Raw genomic sequence first — 23,376 nt, 5'->3', positions numbered from 1 at the left:
CCCAGATTTCAATATTGATTGTTCAGTAATACTTTTAGGTATATATGCTACTTGATCCAACTGGCTAAAACTTTTGTGGATGTGATTTCATCATGTCTGAAAGTATCATATTTTGTGGATGTAGTTTTATTGTTCACAAGCAGCTATAAATTTTAGAAATTATTTCAGGAGAGGTTTTTAGTTGTCTTCTTTTATATTACTTATAGCAATAATGCAACTATCTAAGAAAAACATTTAGCCACTTGACATCAATTTCCAGATCTAAAGAGCAAAGGCAGTTCTGTTTGCTTCAACACCTTCCTGAGTGAGGTCATGAAGTTTAACATTACATCCCCTCAAACAGGTCAACAACTAATTAAAAAAAAAATCATGAACGTTAATGAGAACAGGGTTGAAAATGTGTTTTGGGCAGAATAAAGTACCATTATAAATTACAGCAGCCTATTTTATTTCATGATTGTTGCTTCCTAAAGGCCATTGAGAAACAAAAATGTAGACTCAAAAAGAAATAAAAGTATACCACCAATAGCGACTTATTTTTTTCACGTAATTTTAATTTTGCCATTTCTGTCTGGAAGGAAGAACAAAATCATCCAAAAGCAGAAGGGCTAATGTTTCTCTTTAGCAACATGGAGATTAGGCTGTAAGATCTCTTGCTGATTTTCTCTCTTAAACAATGACCAGAGGGAGATATGAGTGTTGTGGGGATGCATCACTTGCCAACTCTTCAGTTGTCATGGATAAAGCAAGAAGACAATGGAAGATCTCTAAATCTTTTTGGAATAGTAAAGCCTACATTCTGATAAAGGAGGTGATATTTGAAGGTGGTCCTAGGGAACGTATTACTCTTTTATCCCCCAGTTGCTAAAACATCATAGTTTCACAGGCACTTTATCTCTAGGGCAATACTTCATTTCACATATGAAGTATTTGGCACTAAGACCCAGCATGTGACATCCCCAAGAGCACACACACAGTTAGTGGCAGAATGAGAACCAGAGCCTACAATTATATTTATTGAAGGAGTGCCCTGGTGTGTGGCATAGATGACATGTTACATGAAATACACAGACGACATGAAAACACAAATATCTCAGTGAGCCTCTAAAAGTTGTTGGCAGGCTCAGCCCTCTACTTATGGTGGTAAAGCATTTTTTTTCCTTAAAAAACTTTCACTACCATTAGATCATAAAGATAGTTTCCTATATTAACTTCTGTAAGTTTTACTGTTTTTAATGCGATTATTATAAAGTTGAAGTGCTTCCCTTTGATTAAAATGTTTTTGAGGAAGAAACAGATACTCTATGCAATTAGTGAAGTCACATCAAACTGGTATTTTTATTAACAAACTCAACTATATATTCTCGGAAAAAAGAGGGAAGTGCTATTAATGAAAATAGTATGTGTAGTCTTCCTGTTGTTTCGGTCAATGAATTTATTTGTGACCCTGTATAAATGTGAGAGACAATATCAAACAGATTTGCTTCCATTGATTTTTGTTCCCATATAACTCTCTTAGTGTGAGCATCTCACCTTGTAGTCTATGATTTTACGGTTTAAAGAAGTGAATCTTACATTTAACATGGCTTCTGAAGCAAAGCAACCACTTTTTTTTGTGTTCACTATGATGTTTTTGATCCCCTACATTGAATTATTTAAAAATATATTCTAAAGTTTTAAGAATTAATATTCAAATAAAAAACTAGGCCCAAATCTAGTCATTCCTCAAGATTTTAAGTTCAAATTCTGACTTAAAAACATTCAATAATAATTTTTAAGTGGGCTTTGAAAAATGTTTCATCTTATATACAAAGCCAGTTGATTGATGTACTGAAAAGGAAATCAAATATGCTACATTTTTAGTAGGGGCAGTTTAATATGTTTACAGGAGTTTAATTATCTGCTATTAAAAAATCTCAAGCATTTAACTAATGCTTAAAAATTAAAAAATAAATTTGTTCAATCTTAGGTTTATTAAATAACTATACATATATATATGTAACCTTGGTGATATATATAACCTTGGTAGCATTTCAGTTTTACATAAGAAGTTTCAATTGTTTACTTGTTACACATTTTAAGTCATAATAAAAAGACTAACCGGTTACTTAAGTAGGTCAAATTCTTTAACACATTTGAACTGCTAAAACAAACAACATGCATAGATTCTTTAACATTAAAATATTTATCTGATTGTTGATTCTTTTAAACATGTGCTTACATATGCCTAGGGTTAAATGATGCTCATCCATTTGAAATGCATTTATCTTCTAAACTAACTGAAATTACTTATTAGTCAAAGTTTTGGCTGGTACCATGGCTAGATTCTTATTTGCAGCCATCATGCAACATAATCCTATTTATAGTCCATGTAAGGACTTAATAAATTAGGGAAATTCATTTCATTGTTGTTATAGCCCACATAACTCATCTAGCTCATGTATCTAAGTATCTAACATCCCTTAGATGCAAATGACACATTACCCAATTCTCTCTGCAACCATGCAGCTTTTAATATTTGATTAAACTTTGCATTTCTTGATTCTTAACATATTTGAATAACTTGTCATGCCACTTTATTTCTGATTTGACAGAATCTTGCATTTTCTCCCATTCTTCTGGTCTGGTAGGACCATGGAATTACAAATTTAAAATGTTATCTGAGGAAGGGAAATTTCTTTATTACAAGAGACTAATGGAATATAACAGCCAAATGTAATACATAATCATTTTCACTTAGTTGTATTACTTCCTTGGCCTATTTTAGGGTTTCCTGGACTGGGGGGAAAAGCTATGTAATATATTTTTTATGAATTGAGAAAGTTTGACTACGACTTGATATTGGATTGTAACTTTCTTGAGACTGATAATGCCATTGTGGTTATGTGAAGAAGGGCCTTATTCTTATGAGATGTGTGTTGGAATATGGATCAAAATGTCTAAAACTTACTTCCAAATGACTCAGTGTCCACCACTACCACAACAGATAGATGGATGGATAAATAGATGGATGTATATGTGTTTGGGTAAATACATAGATTAAAAAGATGAGAAATACAATATCTGATTGGAATCTCCATGTCTCAAGGTTGTATTAGACTCTGTTATAGTCCTAGTTTCTGAGAATGTAACTTGTGAGTCATTCTTGATTCCTTTTTCATACTCATTCTGCACCTAGAATGCAACAAGTCCTGTTATTTCTTTTTCAAAATAATATTTTCAGTATGTTTACTTTAATGCACCCCTAGTAGTATATTGCTAGCTCTCAATTCAAAGGTGTTCAGTGATTTTCCATTCCACTTAGGAGAAAAGGTACAGCCCGGCCCTGCTGCCTACAGGGAGACTTAACTTCTGGTCCTCTCCTCCTAGCTCAGGATGATGGACTTTCTTCCAAAACAGTTTCACAAACTATTTTGTGTTTGTGAACTCACAAACTATTTTGTGTTTGTGAACTATTGACTGTTTTGATATTTGAGGACCTATGGTCATGCGATGAATGCTACCTAGTTCTCCTTGCTCCAGCCCTCATCTGACTAACTCGACTCAGTCCTTCAATACTTTTCAACTATCGCATTTCTCAGAAAGTCTTTTCTTGACACCTGCCATCTAAATCAGGTTCTACTGTGCTTTACTTTTCATTCATAGCAATTGCCTAGTATATTTTGTAAACATTTTTAATGTGCTTGATTATTAATTTAATAACTCCCTTCGTCTTTAGTCTATAAGCTCTGTGTGGGTAAAGCCTATGTTTGTTTTGCTTACTACTGGCTTCCCAGGACCCTGAGTCCAACACTTAGAAACTGCTCACCAAAAATATGTGAAATAAATAAGTTAATTAATTAACAGAAATCTCAAAGAGAGGAGTACTATTGGAAAAAGAGCTGTTTTATTCTTAGGAAAGGGTTGACAAAGATGTGAAATTATATTGCCGTTATTTGTTGTTGGTGCCCATGAACATACTTTTGAACATTGGGGAGTGGGTTTATATTCAGCCAAAAGATGTTGACATTGTGTCCCTTGTGATTGATTTCTGTGTTGTACCTTCTCATAAATATTTTGCCTATCATCTCAATTGAGAAAGAAATATATTTATTCTGAAGTAATAATACTAATAATCAAGTTTATTAGAGGGAAATTAGCAATTAAGATAACTAGTAAAATTATTATTTTATTATTAATTTGTTATGATTACACTTCATGAAAGGAGGAAGGAAGTCAATATGCTAGCATATCTTCAATGCTACTTCAGAAGAATAAAATGTGCAAATATCTTGAAAAGGAACCTGGTGAATTATTAAGGGAAAGCTTTTAAAGTGACGTAGTTCAATCTGTCATTTCACTTACTCCCCCAAAAGTAAGGTACTACAATAAATGTTCTAAACACTGTAGATCATTTAAATGCTGTAGATTACTTGAGAAAACCCTCAACAGAAAGACAAATGAGGAAGGCAGGCAAAGGGAAATAAATGAACACTCAGTTTGTGTCAGAGAAAATTGGAGTAGGTTTTTCTCTTAGGAGCAGCCTTTAGCTTTCATATTTACTTATGGTATACGTCAGAATCTTAAGAGCCATAAAATTTCTGAATGTCTTCTTGATGGCTAAACATATTTCCTGCTTTGTTTGAGGCATTATTCCTAAAGTACATGGTGTGTTTTTTTCTTTGTTTAGCAAGACAAGGACATTCTACATTAGTGAATGTATATGTACATAATAATGAATATTTCCAATGAAGGTCATATATTTTCATTTTTTAAAAAATATATATGTTGACTCGATTGTTCAAGTGCAAGATAAAGATAAAGAATGTAGAGCTTCAGTCTAGACGCCCCATCAGAAAACATGTTTCTTTATTAAGGAGTTGTGATCCTTAGCACTTTAAAACTAATGATTTATAGTCGGGCATGATGGCCCATGCCTGTAATTCCAGCACTTTGGGAGGCCAGGGTGTGTGGATCGCCTGAGGTCAGGAGTTCAACACCATCCTGGCCAACGTGGTGAAATCCCGTCTCTACTCAAAATACAAAAATTAGCTGGGCATGGTGGCAGGTGCCTGTAATCCCAGCTACTCAGGAGGCTGAGGCAGGAGAATCACTTGAACCCAAGAGGCAGAGGCTGTGGTGAGTCGAGATCACACCATTGCACTCCAGCCTGGGTGATAAGAATGGAACTCTGTCTCACAAACAAACAAACAAAACAAACAAACAAACAAAACAAACAAACAAACAACACTAATGATTTTGGAGGGTGATTTAATATGTACTTTTCCTGGAGAGTAGACTGTGTAACATCAAGATTCTTAACTGGGCAATACAGTTGCCTACCTGTGTGGCTTTAGTGCCTGTTTACCTAGGATCTATTAGTTGTCCAATGCTGGAGTAGAGTTTCATCCTTTAACTTAAACTTTGATCTCTGTTAAAATACGCACATTTTTTTTCCTCCTTTTTCCTGAGAACTTTAAATGTTTCCAGTAATTTAAACCTTAATGAACTGTTGTGATCTTTTCTGCAGAGCAGGTTTGAGTGAGTGATACAGAAGCACCAGGTCTGAGGCCATGCCCCTGCAGGAAAGGCAGCCTATGGAGAGTAGCTGCTCAGTAAATGCAGAGGAGAGCCAAGAATGAGAGGACTGCGGCATCACCAATGCCAAAGAACTCGTTTCATAGTTTTGTGAATCTGTGTGATAAAAAGTTAGCTTTAGTTTATTGGGGAAAAGTGCATGAATCTCAGATTGATGTTTAACATTTGAAGAGATGATATTTAGTTTGAATTTTCTATTTTTCTTTCCAACTATAACAACAGATCAGCCTATATCAAGGCAATAAAATTAAGGAAGTTTAAAAGTTTGATAAACTGTTGAGCTCATTTGTCTCTGCAAAAGTTATTTCTTGAGAGCAGATAAAGGCACTTTCGAACATGTTCACTTTTTTTTTTCAAGTCACAGGGGTGCTATTTAATAAATTACTTTTCTCAGGCACTAAGAGCCACCTTTATTCATCTGAAAAGGTTAATGCAGATTTTTAAAGTGTCCAAGTTATTCCCAAAGAGTAATTTGTGCACTAGGAAAGTCTATTTTATTTGAGAAGTACCTAAATAGCAAGAAAAAAAAAGCAAGTGAGGTATACGTTATAGACACAGAGATCTGGGTTATTCATAATCAATGTTCCCCACCAGCAAGCTTCATTTATATGGGTTAGTTATATATCTCTGACCACTTTATTTAAAATTTCAACATTTCTTCCCTTCCACCTTAGAACTTCCTACTATTCTTCTTGCTTTATTCTTCTCCGTAGCGCTTTTCACAAATATACTCTATATTTTACTTATAGATTTTGATTCCTTCTGACTGCTCTTAGAAGTTAGAATGTAAGTTCTATGCAGATATGCAGATAAAAAATTTTCTAATTGCTGTACCTTAGCATCTCCCCACCCCTTGGAGAGTACCAGACACATACAAACATTCAGTAATTATTTGAACAGCGTACACAAGAATAAATCAATACTGATCAAATTTACCAAGGAAATTGCCAAATTTCCATTTGATTTAGAATTATATGCATCATTTTCTGGAAGGCAGTGCCACATATAATACTTGAGGGTGGTTTCTGGAGTCATTGTTCTGGGCGTGAATCCTGATTCTGACACTGGCTGTCTGCTTAGCATTGGGCAAATTACTTCAGATTACTGTGCCTAAGTGTTCTCATTCCCCAATATAAGGAGAATAAATTGCCCGTCTCATAGTTAGAAAACACATATAAAAGTACTTAAAACACTCTGGTACACAGTCAGCTCTTAAAACTTGTAAGTATTGCATTAAATCAATTTTTGAAAAGAACAATATTCTTTATGCACTCACTGCCTAAATGAAATAGTCATGAAAATTGTGTAGATATTAACAAATATTTTGTCTCAATCATCTGAATTATTTAATTCAAAGCGTATCTTAAGCATACATTATTAATATATTTTACTTTCTGAAAATCAGTAGGACATTAATTTCATTTATTTGAAAAACTCCAATCAAGTCAAACAGAGTAATGTAATAATTCCAAATGTCAAGCTTGGTTTTGAATTCTGCATTGCCATTTACTATGTCTGTGATCCTGTGCGAGTCAATTAAAATCTTTAAGCTTTGGTTTTCACATTTTTAACATAAGTAAAAATTAAATCTATTTAAGTAGTTGAATATTAAACATAGAACAGTGCCTGGTACATACAGTAACAGATCTCAATAAAAAGATTAAACAAAGATTATTTTATATTAAAATCTAAAGAACAATGTTTGTGACAGAACTATATCAATTACTATAAAATTGAGGAGGAATTGAAAGTGCATTATATTTTTCTGACTCCAAATTTAATTCTAAGCAAAGAAATTAGAGATTTACATGTTGGAAGAAGTTATTTTAAAAAGAAAATTTAGTATGAGAAATATTGACATATTTGACAGCAAATCACTTAGCATATGATTTCCTCTTCTATTAGTAACAGTTTATGAGATACGGGTGTCTCCTTTTTATATAAACACTTCTGAATTTCTTAAAATTCAACCTTTTACTTATAATCCTCCTTCTCCTCCCCATTCCCATCAATTTAAACTTATGAAGATTCTAAGTAAGAAACACATAAAAAACTCTTTTGCATACACATCTTCAAGGCCATTATCATCTCAGAATGTGGTATTAATATTTTGTATTATTGGATGTATTAGGCAAGTCATTCTTGTAAACCACTATTAGAATCCAAGCAGAGACACTGGTTGCTGCACTTAGATGTGGTGGAGAAGGTGAAAAATGCCTCTGCTCAGATTCTCTGCCAAGAGTTTGCTGGAGCCACAGTGCGACAGCAAGCACCTCAGATTATTCCAGAGTAAACCACAGGAACCAGGTTCTACATTCTGAAGAGAAACTCCACTAAACCTTTATAACAAGATCAGGACTAAAATACACATGTCTGGAATTGCACCTGTCTAAGAGCCAGGGAGCCTGAGCAGCCAGGATGATATGTTTTTGAGGAATGTAAAGGGTGTTAACATAATCCCCCAATCCCATACAGTTCAATTTCAGAAAAGAATTTAGGGACTGTGGTAAAATAGCATCTCCAAGCTTGCTACGGCAAGATGATGCTCAGGTTTTCCACGTGCAGGGGAAATGATGAAGGTAAGGTTGAGGATGGGAAATTTGCAAGATAATAGTTCATCAGTTCGTTTTAATTTATAGTTGAACTATAAAGAACATCCAGAAGGCTTGAAAATGTCATAAGCTCTACCCACAGTGTAGAAATTAAAAATAGGGATACTGCCTCTATAAGAGATATGGGTGTCCTTTTAAAATTCCTTGCTTAATGTGCCTTAATATTAAAACACAGATCAAACTGTACTATTCTTTATGCACTTATACTTTGTAAAGTCTATGATCATCATCTTGACTTTTTTTTTTTTTTTTTTTTTTTTCCTGAGACTGAGCCTTGCTCTGTAGCCTAGGCTGGAGTGCAGTGGTGCGATCTCGGCTCACTGTAAGCTCCACCTCCCGGGTTCACACCATTCTCCTGCCTCAGCCTCCCGAGTACCTGGGACTACAAGTGCCCGTCACCACGCCCAGCTAATTTTTTATATTTTTAGTAGAGATGGTGTTTCACCGTATTAGCCTGGATGGTCTCGATATCCTAACCTCGTGATCTGCCCACCTCGGTCTCCCAAAGTGCTGGGATTACAGGCATGAGCATCCGTGCCCGGCCTTTATCTTGATTTTTAAATGACAAATCTAGAGAATGGCTGAGAAGGGATTATTTGAATCCAATCAATATATTTTCTGTTAAAGAAAGCTGTCTTCTACTTCCACCTCTTATTCATTAAAAAATGGTTAGGGTATTAATCCTCATGAAAATGCAGTAGGTTTTCTTAAAGAGAGTAGGACAGTGTCATGCCTTTTTTGGACAACCTTAGGTGTGATTTAAAGCTTTGAGGCTAAGAGTTTACTACTTGTTCTCAGTGAGCTGTTTCAATTAACACGAGTTTTTCATTTATTTTTGGTCAACACAAATGTGTCTAGTTTAGTCAATAATAATGTTTTTGCTGTTTTCACAATGAGAAATAAGGACTTCTGTCTCTTTAAAAATAATTTTATTCCTCATAATGCCCCATTATAAAATATATCTATAAAGCAAATTGTATTAATTACATAAAAATTATTTACTCATTATAAGATGAACAGATCTATTAAAAGATACAAAATGTAAAAAGCTAAAGAAAAAGGCTGATGATTAAATGGCAATAAAGAAAATCTTAAATTTAATAACATGAAATTTAGGTAACTTGTTCAACAAACTTTACTATCAGAAAGACTTAGGGTTGAATTCTAGTTCCTCCACTTACTCTTGTGTCACTTAAACATCCTGAGACTCATTCTTTTCTCTGTACATGCAGCAATAATTGTAATCTCACCCATCATTATAAAAAATATAAATGAGCAGCTACAGGAAAGTTATCTGGCACCAAGTGCCTTCTTTGTGCAAAGTGTACATTCAAGAAATGTTATTTTCTCCTGTGAAAAAATATATTAGCTAGAAAGCATTTCAGAACCACAAAATAACTCACCAACTTAAATTCCTGATTCTGTAATTTCTTAGGATACAACTCTATGTTGGGGACAACAGTGTGGGTCTAGAGTTTCCAATGTCTTCCAGGAGTTCTTGAGACCCACCATGAGAAGGAAGTGGTGGGGCATGGAATAAATGTGGGTGCAGTGGAGTGTATTGCCTATTCAGGCTTCTTTCTTTTCTAGTATCTTCCAAAGACTCCAAAAGAGCAAGACTGTCTTATTCTATTTGAAGTATGTTGAGGAGCTAGATAATGATGGCGCAGGTATGGCCAAGAGTGCCTAGGGTCTGGGTCAGCCACTGGTGTGAGTCTTTTGCTTATGAACTGTCACAGGCAATCAGAACTAACTAGGCATATGGCTGTTCTCTCCAAAGTCTTTAGATCTGTGCCTAAGTACTATGTGATAGTGCCGAAGGAAGGAAGTGCCTGCTGAATTAGTATTTTTTTCAGTCTATTTTTGAGAGTAAGCATACCTTTCTTTCCCACATCCTCACCAAAGTGACCTTATTCACTGTAAACTAGTTATTGTGAAATGATGATTCAAAAGCAAGATGTGTTTTCTTCCTTTTCCTAAAGACTTGATTGATTATCTAAAGGCAGATCTTTAAGGACAGCTAAAACACCATTTTCCCTCCAAAACCCTAGCTTTTAAAATGCACTAAATTATTTGAGTAAACCATTTGCAATTTTATTTTCTTTTTGCTTTTTATGCATTGACCAAAACCACCAACCCAAAAGATTTTTTTCAGGATACAAACTATGCTCTGAGAATAAGTTAGTATTTCTGAAAGATGTTTTAACTCTATCAGGCCAATAAATGGGCATCCAAGAAAAAGAATTATTAAATGCAAGACTGACCGGTGTTTAAGTATTAAAGTCCATTTCTATTTAACTGTTCAACCCACACTGATGTATTTTAAAACATCTTCCATTACTTTATCCTAAGAATTCAACGTTTTCTTATGTCTGTATCGGTCCTTACTACCCACCAAGGAGCAGTCATGGGAGGAACTGCAATATCGTTCACACACACAATATTTCCCTGTTCTTCCTTTTGCTCTATCACTATGTTTCCTAAGAAAATGACACACAAACCATTGATTTTGAAAAGTGGCAGTAGTCTGGAATTTTTCTGTTGGGGGAAATTTTTTTCTGTTGAGGGCAAATTGTTATTTGGTCATTAAGATTATCGAGATTCCTCTTAGAATTAAGTATTCAACATTTAAATTCCTCTGACTATATATTTGTTGGCATTATAAAATGTAGACTCATCTCCAAATTGGTTAGTCTGCCTAGTTATGCTATTCCAATCTGCTAGATACTTGGTTTGAGTTCTTCCTATGCATAATAAAGAATTTTCCTTTTGTAAACTTTATGATTTATATGTTAGCTCTTCTACTATGAAAATCTAGCTTTGTCACCCCTAGCCAACAGAAGGCAACAATGAAAACAATATTGAAATGTTATAACCCAAATATCTGCCTTTACTACTGATAATCCTCAGTTATTTCATGAGCTTTGTCTGCACGGATGTAGACTGCTTATCCAACAGTGAGCTGAGATCAGCCTCAGTTTTTCCAGTAAGTAGGAGTGAAGGAGTAAGTAGGAGTGTCCACATGATAGATATCTCTTTTCCAGGTTTTGCAATGGAACAAATACGGTTGCTGCTGCTTCTAACAATTAGAGTGCTTTCAGGGTCTGCTCAGTTCAATGGCTACAACTGTGATGCCAACCTCCACAGTAGATTTCCTGGTAAGTGTAAGCCTAATCTATTCTCTAATTGCTTCTGAAAGAGTGATTATATTTGAAGAGCAAGTCATTTAAATAAATATAGAGAATGGGGCCTATCTCTTTACATTAAGTGGATATTAACAAATGGCAAATGACAAGACATATTTCTAGAGCTGTAATTTACATCCATATTAACATACAAAGTGTTCATCATAGTTGATATTATTATAATGGCTGCTCACAGATATGAAAAATATTGCCTATTGTGTAAAAAATTGGGAGAGACTAATTTCATTCAAAATTTGCAAAATTTGTATCTTTTTTCTCATAAATTAATTCAGACTTTAAAAAACTGCTCTTAAATGCTAATATATTTATTTAGGAATAATCTTAAGAAAAAGATTGTGAAATATTGTACAATACCAAAAAATGCTATTTCAATGAAATGATGATTACCACCAAAGTACACAGTGAGCTTCAGAATGAATTTCACAGAAGCCCATCAATGTCATGACAAATACGAGATTTGGCAACATTGATGGGCATGTCCCACAGGTTTCTAAAACCTGCACCCAATGAGAGGTTACTCAACGTTTTACCTAAGTATTCATCATTTTATATTAGCTAAAGTAATGGAACCACAGTTCAACATTTACAAAATAAAGATTAGATAATTAGACACACTTTTCCAAGTCTGCCATGCAAATGGAATCTCTTTGGCCATGGTTTACATTCTCAAAACCTGCCAGTCCTCCTGTGTTTGGAGCATGCTGTGGAACAGCAAACCTGCATAGAGCAATCAGTAGGTAGTTACATAGATAAAGCGCGATTTCTGCAACAGAGCACACATCAGAAATTGTCTGAATGTCTTCATGAACTTGGACGTAGGATGTAAGTGCTTGGTTTGTTACTAAAATGTGAAGGTCATGGTGGGAATGACTAAAGGAATTCAGGGAAAATATGCTAAGGCAGAGTTGTTAATGGCTTTTAATATCAAAAATGAGCTCTTTTTACATTTGTTATTATGGAAAATTTCAAACATATATAAAAGTAGAGGTTAGTAGAAAGATCATTCATATTGATTATCCAGCATTATCAATTATCAAGATTTATAAATTTTGTTTGATCTTTGTCCTTACCACTCCCATCTCTAGCATATTTAAAATAAATGTATTATTCATGCTTTGGTGTTTGTATGTGATGGAAAAGAACTTAAAAATCATTATCCTTTACGTATATGTCTAATAAAGTCAACAGTAATTTCTTAATATCATTAAATTCAGTCAAGTTGCCTCTAAAATCTTCACACAGAGTATTTGTTGATATATCTTTTATTTCATTTTGTTTTATAACTGTTCTTCTCTGTCCTTTGCTTTTACAAAATGCTATTTATCTCTTTGAGCAGTTTGGTCATTTGTCTTGTAGAGTTCTGACACTGGATTTGGCTGACTGCAACTCTCAGGTGTCATTGAACAGGGTCCTCTTTCCCTGTCTATCCTGTAAACCAATTAGAGCTAGAAGTTTGAGTAAATTCAAGTACAATTATTTTGGCGAGAACGTGTGTTATGTAGTGTAATAAAAGTGTTTTCTCTTAATTTTGAATGCAATCAAGAGTCATTGAGTCTTTTTAAACATACCTTTTAAAGGTTTGATGTGGTCATATTTTGTTTTAGGAAGAGACATTAGGAGAAGTGTGCAAGATAGAATCAAGTTGGGATAGACAAGAGGCAGAAAGAAATATCCTGAAGGCAGTGGCAGTGGAAGCACTACAAGGGGACAGTTATTAAGAGAGATTTTTGTGGTAGACTCAGCAGATAAGAAGAATTGAATTGATTGGGGAGGTGAGAGAAATAGAAGATTAGAGGATCTTTTTAACTGGAACAACTGGATGTTAATGTTGTTAACAGACAAGAAAAACACAGGACACTTGCATGTGTTAGAAAGGAAGTTCGAGGTTGGAAATAATGGGCTTGAGGCATTTTTAGAATATATAGTGGCAGTTTCTTTCTATTCAATAGTAGGAAATATGGAGCTGGGTCTGAGAAGAGAGATCAAAACTGAAGATGGCTGTATGAGAGTTGATTCCCTGTGCAGTGGATAAGCCATGAGTAGAGAGTAGGAAAATATAAAGTATGAAAATAGACTGCTATTTAGATAACTTTTGTGGTTGGGAAAAAAAAAAGAAAGAAACGAGCAACCTGAACTAGGAACTGAAACAAAAGAAAGGAGCAACCTAAGGCAGGAGTTGAAATCAATTCCTGGGACTATAGAGGCCTGAGCATACATGATTAAAGGGACAGTATTCAAAAAATGGAAATACTAATAAAGAATAATTGATGAAATGAGAAAAGAAAATACCGAAGCGATCAACGGTACAGATGAAGGAATTAATCTCGGAAAAGTAGTAGTTGTTTGTTTGATTTAAAAGAGAAGGAGAGATAAAGACACAGTTGGAGAAGGTGAGAGATGCTAATTGTGTTCACTCCCTCAGTGTAGTGGGAGGCTGTGACTCCCTGTGATCAGAGTCACTGGAGGCCTGGGCGGGGTGGTCAAGCCATGACCCTGTTATGGATGGATAAGAAGGCCATGTAATAGAAAGACTGCTCAGCAGAGATCTGACTGGTGTGGTAATTATATACTTGTAAAGGTTAATAAGACATGTTAAAGAGCCATGAAATGACTAAGACAGGAAAAAGAAGTAGTTATCATATGGTGAAGTTTTAAAAATCATGTGAAAAAGTCTGTGTGCAATGGCATCTACTGACCACCCGCATCAGAATCATATGGGTTAGTTGTTTAAAGTGGGGACTCAACCTGTTTCACCTCAAAGAAGTGATGTTAGAATCTCTGAATGTGGTCTTGGGAATCTGTAGCTTAAACCCTGCAGATGAATCGAATGTACTTTTATGGTGAAGAACAACTGATAGTGTATTCTATCATTTTCTTGAGTCAATTATTCCAATGAAAAGCACAATTATTTGTTGGGGAAATATAACTAAAAACAAAATCTTCTCCCAACCTAGAAATACTCTCTGCCTGGGTAGTAGAGACATAAAAACACTTTCATAATTAAATAAGCATTAAACCAGAATATGATGCACATGACAAGTAATCAGTAAGAGATTACAAAAACAGAAAGAAACCTTGCCATTTTATATAGCCAAGCAGAGACAATTCATTACATATGTTTTCAATATGGACAATAACTAGTCCTCAAGTAAGAGGACTTGACAGGACCATTTGTGATGCATATGAATCCTCTCTTTACCTGGTAAGTAGGGTGACCATCTGTGTTAGCTGATTTGTTTCATCCAGAGGAAAAATTAACTGCTCATATCTTTATGACAGGAGGGAGTTTTGCAATTTGGAGCAAGGCTCACATCAAAATTAGGCTCCCTTCCCCAGTGCAGAAACTGGGACATAAGGCTACCATCTCCCTTGATGTTTACATTTCAAAGAGATGGCTCTCAGATCCTTGAGAAAGCCATTCCTGGGTCATAAAGCTTACAAGAATCCTATCTAGTTTTCAAAAGGATTAATACACACTTCAAAGAGAGGAGAAAGTACTTCTAATTATAAGTTTTCTAAAGTAAATGCTCTCAGAAAAAGGGAGGGAGAAGTGTCTTCCTCTATTTTCGATTATATTTGTGTTTTGTGTTTGTATTTTTTCTTACACATATTAGCACTTTAGGTATTATCTGGCTTAGGCAACAAACACCCAAACTTTCCAGACATATATTCATAAGCACATACACCCATACACACACACACACACACACACACACACACACACACAGAGTTACAATTTTAAAATTTGTATTTAAAAAACATTAAATTTGCATTTTAATAAAACAAATGTTAATAAAATCCAAATAATGCTGAAGTCCCAGGAGAGACTTTATATTTAGATGGGTATTATTTAACCCATTTTTTTGGAGGTTGTTTGCAAAAAGAAGATCAGAGTGAGCAAATAAAGCCTAAAGATCAATTGCTTACTGCCTTCTTGACTCTCAGTATCTCTTCCACATCACGATCACCCTTGATGTCATCAGGAGCTCCGCAAGCTGCTCAGAGCCTAAGCAATGGGATGGAATGAGAATGAGTCTGGCAAAGGAAAGGGGCTATCTAAATGCAAAGCAATGTTAATAATGATGAGAGTAATCATCTCACCCTATCTGACCTTTGCTGTTTCATGACATTAGAACTATTTTCTTTAATTTCCATGGCATTTATCCTGGGGCCAAGAGACTGCACCATGGTCTAATTCATTTAAATTTAAAGGAATGCCATTTAATTTTTAGAGGTAGTTAACTCTTGGTTATCCAAGCTTACAGCCAAAAGCAGACTCATGAACCACCAAAATTATAGTTGTGATGATTCTAGAATAAAACTCAACTACTTTATTTGGTTAACGTAAAACATACAGATGAATGCACTTGGCCTTTGTGACTGGTGTGTATTTTCTGAAGCCAGCCCTTTCTTTGGAAGTACATGAGGATTAGACTAAACTTTCTGGCCTCTAAAGAAATCTTCAATGATAAAGGCACATCCAAGTAGAAAAATGGGCTTATAGCACAAGAAACTTTATGGCTTGACACTGTCTTAAGGTGAACTAAGTAGTCATGGGAAACTGAGTATGAGTCAGTGTTTCATAACATGTGATTTGATATTATGTTGTAAATAATACTAATAAGGAAACAAGCAATAAGTTCCATGTTTTGAGTACCAGGTACCTCACAGAATTCTTTCATTTCTTACAACAAACTTTCAAAATCTTTTTAAATCCTTCCTTTACAGTAGGAAAACTGAGGATATAAATTTGTTTAATATTGCAAATCTGAAAATTAATAGAGATATAAAACTAGGATTCTTTCCATCAAACAATGATGTCTGAAAATGAAATCTGAATAGTAAGTTTTAAAAATGATGTATGTATGGAGATTCTCAATTGAAATTACCATGTTTAAGGATCTGAAAAGTCATGTGTTAGGGGAATTTGCTTAGTTTTTTCAAGACCTGCTTGACTAAGGAAATCTTTTTATTGGTAATATTTTTAATATTTTAATATTCAATGAACACAAGTGTCCTACAGGAGATAAAATTCAGAATCAATGATTTAATCAATAGAATCATGAGTGAGTTCAGTAAAATGAACTGTCTAATTTTGTGTTAGGCTTTGCTTAACCATGGCATTGTTCTGTGCCCAAAGACAAAGTAAGAGAGGCCAGTGGAATAATTATCCTAGGGAATATATTCTGGTCCTCTGGGTGGAAAGGAAAGGCCAATTCTCCTTTATTCCTACTTACTGATAGTGCTTTGGTCTCCAAGTTGTCAAGAGGATGCCTGCTTTCCACTTTGCACCTGTGACTGCAATTACTACAACAGATGAGGCAGAAGAACAGATCCAGGCGGCTATTGCTGATTGCATTCTGGTTAATTTACAATGATAAAGTACAGTGGAGAAGACAGCAATCCACAAGTTCAATGAGTGATTCAAGGTCCATATTCTCCCATGTTTTAATAACAGCATTCTTTATTGCACGAATTTTCACATTTTCTGTTTTTATAAATAAAACCCATTTGCTTTTTTTTTTTCTGCCTGAAAAAAGATGACCAAACTTCTCTGGTTCCAAAGAATGTGGAGCAGCAAGTGTGATTATAAGTCTGCAAAGTTTGCCTCAGACTGCGTATGAATTTCCTGCAGCACTGGAAACAACAGCTTGCATTTGCTAACGAGAAACAGATGTTGCGATGAAAAACTGAGGTGGCACAAAACCTGTTCAATAGACAGAGGAAACTTGAATTCCTAATCCACTTTAAGTTCTTCATCAGCTGTTGGTATTTCGTGTAGATGAAATATCAATACCCCTTTAGGACTTCTAGCTCTTTTAGCACCAAAACCTCAATCTTATATAAAAACTTGGTAAGAGCAAATCTTAACTTTCGAAAATGAGCTAAAACAACATATGTAGCATCTGTTCTCTAGGCAATTTGTAAGCCCAGGTAGTACCAAATATCACCACTGTCATTTTAGAGATAAAAGCAGAACTGATATATAAATTATTATTACGGTCTACGAAGATGGTATAAATTAGTATTGGAATATTTATTGGAGCCAAGAATGTAAATTATTTTCAGGTGAGATTTTCTACCATGCCACAAAGCACTCGGCAGCATACAGAAAAGGTTCCTCCCACTATATTGAACAGATTGCTGTTTATACTATCAGTTTTAAACCAATACTGCTTTTAAGTACATACAAACCAGTGCATCAGTATGAACGTGATGATATTCACAGGAATCTCCGCATCTGAACTGTACAGACCCTCCTGCCTGCTCGCTGCGGACTAGCCACTCTACCCCCATCCTCTCCAGTTGCTTCCGATTCCCCAAGACAGCATGTCACACATGCTCAGGAAAGGTCCACTTAGGTTCTTTGGTCTGGACTCCTTGACCACAGTGCTGCAGGCACCACCACTGCCAGAGATGCTTTTTATGGAAACACTGCCCCACTTGGCATAGCTGCCTTTTGATGTGGGCTGTTCTGCTTCCTCCGGGTATTAAACTGCTATGGTTTACAGAATGAGACAGAGATGGGTGTAAGAGAAGAGGCTGATCCTGTTCCCAGTTTTGTTTCACACATTGCCACTGCGGCACTAAAGAAGGCTTACTTAGACTCAGCCTCACAGAGCATTTTATGAGCCTTCTTTCATTGAGATTCAAAACCAGTCAGTTCTTCAGACGAGAAAGGGAGTCAGACGCAGTTCTAGCCCCTTCACGATTCTTATCACTCTCCCTCCTGTCCCTTTTACAACCAAACTTTTCTCTCTTGTAAGCATGTAAATCAGACAAATGGATATTTGGAAGGAGCCTTAAACTTGCCAGGTGAAATCCACCTATGAGTGATCTTCTGTCCAGTCAAAATACAAAGCTGTGACTTAGCACCTGAATTGACTGAAAAGTTGTAACATCAAGATCACCTGGAAGCTTGTAAGAAATGCAGAAACTCAGCCCCAACTCAGATCTACTGAATCAGAATCTGTATTTTTATAAGATTCTTTGGTGGTTCATCTGCACAGTAAAGTATAAGAAGTGCTGATTAGGACATGGTACCCATGATGGTCTGCTATCTTTATGTTGTTACAAAACCACACAGTATTTACACTAGCCCCAGCTGGCCATCATGCAAAATTGCTTGCTATTAATAGTAAAAGGTATCAACTAACCTATCACTGTTAAAAATTCAGTTTTTAATGAGGCAAGATAACTAGTCACCAAGCCTTATACACTTAAAGAGATGAAATACAAATAACTTGCAATAATCTATTAATTTTATATTATTTAATGAGTTGCCTTTTCTCAATTTGAAGTTAGACATTAAGGATTTTGATGTTCATTGAACACTCAGAAAACAGAGGCATCATCTCAGGCAGTTGGCAGAATACAGATAGATGAACAGTCAAGACGAACCCATATCAACTGTACACATATTTTGTTTGTAAATATTGGAACTTGATATTAAAGACTTAGACACCATTGAAATAAATGTATTTTAATCAATATTTGCTATTTGTGACACACTCTAGGAAAACCCAGAACTCTCTACTATTAGTTTATACTTTAATAGGAAAGTAAATATCCACTCTCAGATAGAATGTAAGTGAGACAGTGGACCCACAGTTAAAGTGAGATAGGATAGACCATGAGAGGATGGTTACACTCCATTGGGAAAATTACAGAAAGGCTCATCAAAGGTCAGCTTTGAAATTATTTTTCTGTTTTAAGTTTATTTCTCTTCTTATCTGAATACTCTCATTGGTAATTTCAGCTATCACTGTTGTTTACTATTGATATACTGAGTATTTGGTGATTCTCAAATTTGTATTTCTTGTTTTCTGTCCCCAAATATTAGACTCATATTTTGAACTACCTACTGTACATTTCTGCTTGAATGTCACCTAAGTAACTCAGCCTCTCAAAAACTGAGCTTATCATCTTTCTCCCTGAATTTTTTTATCTTAGGGCATAATCCACCCACTCACCAAAGCTAGAAACCTACACATCAGTGACATCCCTTTTTCTTCATTCAATCTTCCCATCACTTCCTTAGAGAATCTAACCAGATGGAACTATTTTATTCCTTCCTAACAATCCCTTTCAAACACCACTTTGCTACCAAGACAAGGTTGTTTATAATGTTGTTTACAAATCTCTAGTGTATCAATATCAGGCTGTATTGTAATTGTTTACTTTTCTTCTGTCTTCTTTATTCAGTAAGCTCCTTGAAGAAACGGGGTCGTTTGTTAATGTTGTTTTCTCAAAGTCTAGCACAGAGAGTGGCACATGATATGTACACAATAAATCCTTTCCTGAAACACGTTGCTGATAAGAAGTGGCATGTAGTTTAGATCTTGAAAATAAATAAAACCAATTGCCTCTAGACTAGTGGAAAATTGATGGCACTGATTTTTCATGTTTGATTCTTGTGCATCCCATCTTTTTTTTTTTTTTTTTTTCCTTTGAGGCAGAGTCTAGCTCTGTCATCAGGCTGGAGTGCAGTGGCACGATCTTGGCTCACTGCAACCTCCATCTCCTGGGTTCAAGCCATTCTTGTGCCTCAGCCTCCCAAGTAGCTGAGATTACAGGCATGCACGACCACACCCGGCTAATTTTTGTATTTTTAGTAGAGATGGGGTTTCACCATGTTGGCCAGGATGGTCTCGATCTCTTGACTTCGTGATCCACCCATCTCGGCCTCCCTAAGTGCTGGGATTACAGGCATGAGCCACCGCGCCCGGCCTCCACATCTTTTTTCTTTTACACTATACACTGACCTCCAGAATTTCTTTTCATGCAGATGTTTACTGTTTCAGACCAATGATGAAGGAACATCTTGAGTCACTGCACTACAGTGCTGACTACCAGCCTACAGCCAAATTTTGGAGTGTTGCCATCTTTGTATTGCAGAATATATATGTGCAAATTATTTGAATAATTGTATCAATCTGTACTCATTATTCTGTAAAATAACTGGAAAATATTAAGCATTCTGATGCTAGTGAAGGGAAATGAAGGCTCCAACAGTATTGAGATGATCTGAAAATGATGCAGTCTATCAAAAGTCTCACCGTTAGACTCAATTGAATGCTGTTAGATTTAAGCAAATTGAGTATAGAATTTTTAAAGCAAGACCAAAGTTAGATGTATTATTAGATATGTAAATAATACAATGCAAATATATTTTCAGTAATTGTGTGTAAAAGGTGTAATTAAATGTTCTAGGAATAGAACTTTATTGGGGGTAAAAAAGTTGAATGAATTCTTATTCATGTATATAGAACTAGATCTGTACCTTCTTGACTTCCATTTATATGGTAACCATATTCTATGAACCTCAAATCAGGACACATTTTATACATGGAGAGAAACGTGGCTGACAATGTGACAGGATGTTTAAAATTTGCAAAATTTTAGAAAATCTGAGATAGATAAAACCATTGCCCGATAGATGGACGACAGAGTACAGAACACTATTTTTACCCTGTTCAACTGAGTATTCAATTATTGCTAATTTCTATGAAAAGCTTAGCTTGATTAATATCAGGGGAAAAACCATTGCATTTTGGCAATGTAACTGCACATAAACTCTGTCTGCGGGCCTGCCATTTGACATACTTAGTATCTTTAAACATAAAACATTAAAAATCAAACCCCTAAAGATATCTACTCATCAGGTTGTTTAGTAGTCTTGAACATCATAATTCAGGCCAGGGATTGGACAGTAAAAGGCTTAAAAAATGTAGCTGTTGAGGGCAAGAGAGCAACTGTTATTCAGTAACTGAAAACCTCTCTCTCCTTGTGGCAGAAATTGCCCTTTGGCAACTTGAGGTATCCTTCTTTTTTCCTCCTCAAAGCCTCACAAATGGTAGCGTTGCGCTGAATGGATGTCTCTAGTACCTACAACCAGGAAAAGAATGTGTTTCTCTGAACAATAGTGAAAAGTCCTTAGAAAGCTAGGTTAGGAAAGACTTGGACAGATCTCTTTTCTTACACTGCAAAAAGCCTTTAGTGTGTCATCATATCTTAAAGCGGGATAAGCTTGTAGCAAATTCAGTCTCATTGCAGGAGTTACAAATTGGTTATAAAGCAGAAAACAGAAAAAAGCACTACATCTGGTCACAGTAATCATTTGCCATTTGTTCAGATACTCTAAGCATTAATTAATACCCTTAAACAGAGCTGAGGAAACTGGTCTTTAGTTGGTTTATGTTAAGAAGAATGATACTTCTCTTTTCGTGACATATTCATGAATAGGTATTCACTTTGGTATATTTATGGTATATCAAGGAGTGCAATGATACTTGTTCCATTTCACCAAGCGGAAAGTGAATTTGTAGTGAACTCTCTCACAGCTGAGGATTTGATTTGACATTCAGGTAGATGGTATCTTAGGCCATTTTATAGGTAAAGGTTCCCTGTGATCTCACCTGTGCCTAACACATGTCCTCATTGCCTGCTATTTCCTCCTTTGCATTTTAATTACAAATGGTTGGGAACTCCCTGGTTCCCAGGCAGGCTGAGCATATTTCCTTATTCACATTTGTCCCCTCTGTGTTATAAAATTTTCACTCCTCTATCCAGCTAACTCCTACTGATACTTCAAGACTGAGCTAATGCCTCTTCTCCAGGAGGCCATTCCTAACCAGCTGGTCTGGGCAAAGCTGGCATTCTATGCTACTCCATAGCTCTCCACGTGATCTTTCTGTCCATCTTTCTGTCACGCTAATGTGTCTGTCTCCTCTAAGGGACTGTAATATACAGGAGTTCCCTTTATCTGCAGTTTCATTTTCCATAGTTTCAGTTAACTGCAGTCAACTGTGTTCAGAAAATATTAAGTGGAAAATTCCATAAATAAACAATTCATACATTTTAAATTGTGTGCCTTATGAGTAGTGTAAACAAATCTCACGCTATTCAGCTCCATCCTGCCCAGGATGTGAGTCATTCCTTTGTCCAGCTTATCCATGGTACATTTGCTACCTATCTACTAGTCACTTAGGAGCCATCTTGGTTATCAGATTCACTGTCTCAGCGTTGCTTTGCTGTGTTCAAGTAATCCTCATTTTACTTAATAATACTTTACTCATAATAATTATTAGTATTCGTGTTAATTTCTTACTGTGCCTAATTTATAAAATCAACTTTATCATAGGTATGCATGTATAGGAAAGAACATACTATATATAAGGTTCATTATAATCTGTGGTTTTAGGCACCCACTGGGAGTCCTGGAATGTATCCCTAGAAGATAAGAGAGGACTCGTGTGCTTGGGAATACGACCACTATGTTTTGAATCCTCAGTGCACTCTGTTGCTCCAGTACCTTATATGATTAATTAGCTAATTACTCAATGGAATACATTGGTTAATATAAAACCTTTTCTGCCTCTGGGACTCACAGTTTATTAAGAAAAACATACAAATACATATACAATTCTAAGTCAACAAAACAGCATAAAACAGAGTGGCACACCTTAGACTTGGGATCAGGTCAAGTATTTGGGTAAATAAAATTTGAAACCTGAAGAACGAGTAGGAGTTACTTCGGCAAAGCTTTGGGGTAGGTGGAGCATTCCAAACAGAAGAAAGAGCGCTGATGCACATACTTTGTGTGCGTTCCTGTATTGTGCTTTTAAAAATGCCCACAGTACTTTGGTGAGGAATAATTTACATATAATAAGATGTGCCAATCTTCAGGGTACTGCTTGAAATGTTAGCACATGTATATACTTATATAACTTGCACCCAAATCAAGATAGAGAACATTTTTATCTTTTCTCCAATTTTTCTCGTGCTCCTATTATAGGCAATTCCACCCCAGGAGATAACTACTTTTCTGGTTTCTATCTTTAAATATATGAAAAATGTTCAGAGTCAAATTGAGGGAGCAAGGTTGATAGAAGAGAGAGAGAGGGAGGAGCATGCAGAGGTAGGTAGGTAACAGATTATGGAGAGACTTGAGCACCTAGTTCAAGATTTGGGCTTTTGGC

General features: G+C 35.6%; 1 protein-coding gene across 2 annotated transcripts in view; it reads left to right on the top strand.

Moving 5' to 3' along the window:
• ZPLD1 (zona pellucida like domain containing 1) overlaps positions 1–23,376 on the top strand; it is a 60,809-nt gene that overhangs the window by 8,518 nt on the left and 28,915 nt on the right. The window contains exon 2 of one of the 2 annotated variants that reach the window (XM_015445343.4): positions 11,234–11,347. In XM_015445343.4, coding sequence (XP_015300829.3) covers positions 11,242–11,347 — 106 coding nt within the window. In that variant the 5' untranslated portion in view covers positions 11,234–11,241. Of the gene's footprint in view, positions 1–11,200; positions 11,348–23,376 lie in introns of those variants that run through there. The other variant, XM_065539239.2, reaches the window with a different exon arrangement.

The sequence above is a fragment of the Macaca fascicularis genome, chromosome 2, assembly GCF_037993035.2.
Source record: "Macaca fascicularis isolate 582-1 chromosome 2, T2T-MFA8v1.1".
Taxonomy (NCBI): Eukaryota; Metazoa; Chordata; class Mammalia; order Primates; family Cercopithecidae; genus Macaca; species Macaca fascicularis.
The sequence above is the reverse complement of the archived record's forward strand: the minus strand, read 5'-3'. Positions and strand labels throughout refer to the sequence as shown.